The following is a 2,499-nucleotide window of genomic DNA, read 5'->3' as shown; positions in this document are numbered from 1 at the left end:
TTTTTTTTTTTTTTGTAACCTGTTTCTTGTCTACCATCTGTTCTCTGTTGACACGCTACTATCTCTTATCTAGATTGAACCCTCAGCAAACCTAACATGGACGAAATGTTTTGATGATTTTGCATGCGCCAAGTTGCAAGTACCTCTTGATTATTCAAACAAAAGCATCGGCACCACCTCCATCGCCTTTATCAAACTAGCTGGCAAGAATGCTACCGCCGATTCGCAAAGCATCGTAGCCATTCCGGGTAGGTTCTCAGTTGATCTGCCTGTACAGAAAAGCAATCAAACTGACATTTCGCATCACCAGGCGGCCCGGGTGGCTCCGGAATAGATCTCCTGTTGGGACTCCGCGACACGGTAGGACAAATGTTTGGAGAGCAGTACAACTTTGTCTCGTTCGACCCTCGCGGTGTCAACAACAGCGGCCCCACCCTTGACTGCTTCTCAGGGGACGCCCAGGCAAGGGCCACGTTCAAACGGCTGCACTACACGGGCGTGACCAACGTGTCTACCTCGTCACTCCAAGAGCAGTACTCTTCCAGCTCCATCTACGGACAGCGGTGCAACGAAGCCGTCGAGAATGACAGCCCGCACGGGTATTACGTGACCACTCCGGCTGTCGCTCGTGATCTGCTCACATTCGTCCAGGCTGAGGCTGAACTGGCTGGCAGGTCACCGCAGGATGCCAAGCTGTGGTGCTACGCCGGTAGTTACGGCACCGTCGTTGGCACCACTTTCGCTGCCATGTTCCCGGACCGGATCGGGAGGATGATTCTCGATGGTGTCGTGGATGGAGAGCAGTATTACGACAACAACTGGTGGGACACCATCGACCAAGCCGACGAGACCATGCAAAGGTTCTCTACCCTTTGCCACGCTGCAGGCCCGGAGGCTTGCGCGTTCTGGGGGCAAACGCCGGCCAACATCACCGCCAGAATGGACGCCATCATCCACCAGCTCCAGAACGACCCTGTCCCGATAAGCCGAGCCGGGGCCGCTGGCCTTCCGTCACTGGTCACTTACTCTGACCTGAAGGCCCTGCTCGTCCAGAGTCTCTACAACCCATTGCGGTCATTCCCAGTCCTGGCAAATATTCTGCGCCAAGTCGAGCAGGGCAATGTCACTTCTCTGGTGGGCATGTTTGACAGCACGATAGGCTTTGCAGCCGACGCCGGCCGGGTGATCCGATGCGCCGACTCTTATCGGCGCAATCGACTCACCACGATCCAAGGGTTCAAGGATTACGCGGAGCATTTGGATTCGCAAAGCAAGTACGCCGGCGACATGTTTACCATCTTTGTGGATACAATCTTGTGCAGATCAATGCAGCCTCGGTTGCCTGACAGCATGGTGGTCCAAGGTAAGAATCCTTGATCATGGCGTCTGAACTGAGAGTAAAAGTCTGATCTTTTTTCTTTGTTTCTATTATAGGTCCTATCAAGCTGGATCGATCCACCGGCTTCCCCATCTTGTTTACCAATACCGTAGTCGATGGTTTATCGCCCCTGAAATCGTAAGTGGTGCCTGGCTTTCCTCTTTGGCTTTGCTACAGCCTACAGCTAACCGAAAACGTGTTGCGTCCATTCCCAGGGCACGCCAGGTATCTTCTCGATTTCCCGGGTCGGTGTTGCTGCTGCAAGAAGCCGTCGGTGTATGTCTCTGCTCAAACCGTATTGCTCTGTTGGTTGACTAACTGCTACAAATATTTGTCCTACCCAGCATGTAGTCGTTTACCAGGGCGGCTCAAACTGTTATTTTGGTCATGTCCAGGCTTACCTTCAAGGCGTCGTTCCTCCGGCCAACATCACATGCCCGCAGCAATATGTACCATTTATAGACGGCCCTGTGTGAGACTTTGTTGCAGGCCAGGGTGGAGGACGGCGCGGTAGAGTCTTATGGAAGACTGAGCTGCGCTGCCTGCGCACAGCACGCAGCTTTCGGCCCATTGATACAATAGACAAGACTGGGATTTGCTGTTGCTTGTATTGTCACCTGGTATATAGAGGAAGACGCCCACGCTTCCGGAGGATTTGTGCAATTGAAAGACTAAATAAGAATGGTACATATCGGCTCCTTAACACGTAGGTAAGCAATCGCTGCAATCCCGATGATCCATATCGTGCAACCTTTGCCTGCGGCCCTGTCTCGAAAAGCGGGCAGCACTACATTATATTAGACTCTAGGAAACGCGGCCACATGTTCCCTCCGCTTGTGTGACCTGGATGCCTGTGTGTATCTACGTGTGTGAGGTCGTAAGAACCGCGTCCGGCCATTCTGCAGGCAACTCGCTAAAGCACTCCATACGTGGAACCGCCTTGTAGTTTGTCCATCATTGGCCAGCAGGCCGCTTCAGTGCCGGAAAATGCGGTTATCTGCTGCGGCTGCGACCTTGGCAGCACTCAAAGGTGATATTATTCTTTCCATTAGTGCATTGCACAAACATGTGCCACCGTTTCACCTGCGAATGCCTTGTCGCCTTCTTTTTTTTTTTTTTTT

The 2,499-nt window shown here is 52.6% G+C and overlaps 1 protein-coding gene across 1 annotated transcript; it reads left to right on the top strand.

Moving 5' to 3' along the window:
- Positions 1-73: 73 nt before the first annotated feature.
- On the top strand, positions 74-1,854 carry PpBr36_09125 (uncharacterized protein; the record flags this gene model as incomplete). The annotated part of the gene is made up of 5 exons (XM_029896247.1): positions 74-248; positions 311-1,363; positions 1,435-1,516; positions 1,594-1,654; positions 1,723-1,854. Coding segments are annotated over 5 exons (1,503 nt in total), but the record flags the coding sequence as incomplete, so codon positions are not given.
- Positions 1,855-2,499: the final 645 nt, after the last annotated feature.

This window comes from Pyricularia pennisetigena, chromosome 5 (assembly GCF_004337985.1).
Source record: "Pyricularia pennisetigena strain Br36 chromosome 5, whole genome shotgun sequence".
Classification (NCBI taxonomy): Eukaryota; Fungi; Ascomycota; class Sordariomycetes; order Magnaporthales; family Pyriculariaceae; genus Pyricularia; species Pyricularia pennisetigena.
Note: the sequence above shows the minus strand (reverse complement) of the source record. Positions and strands in the feature narration are given on the sequence as shown.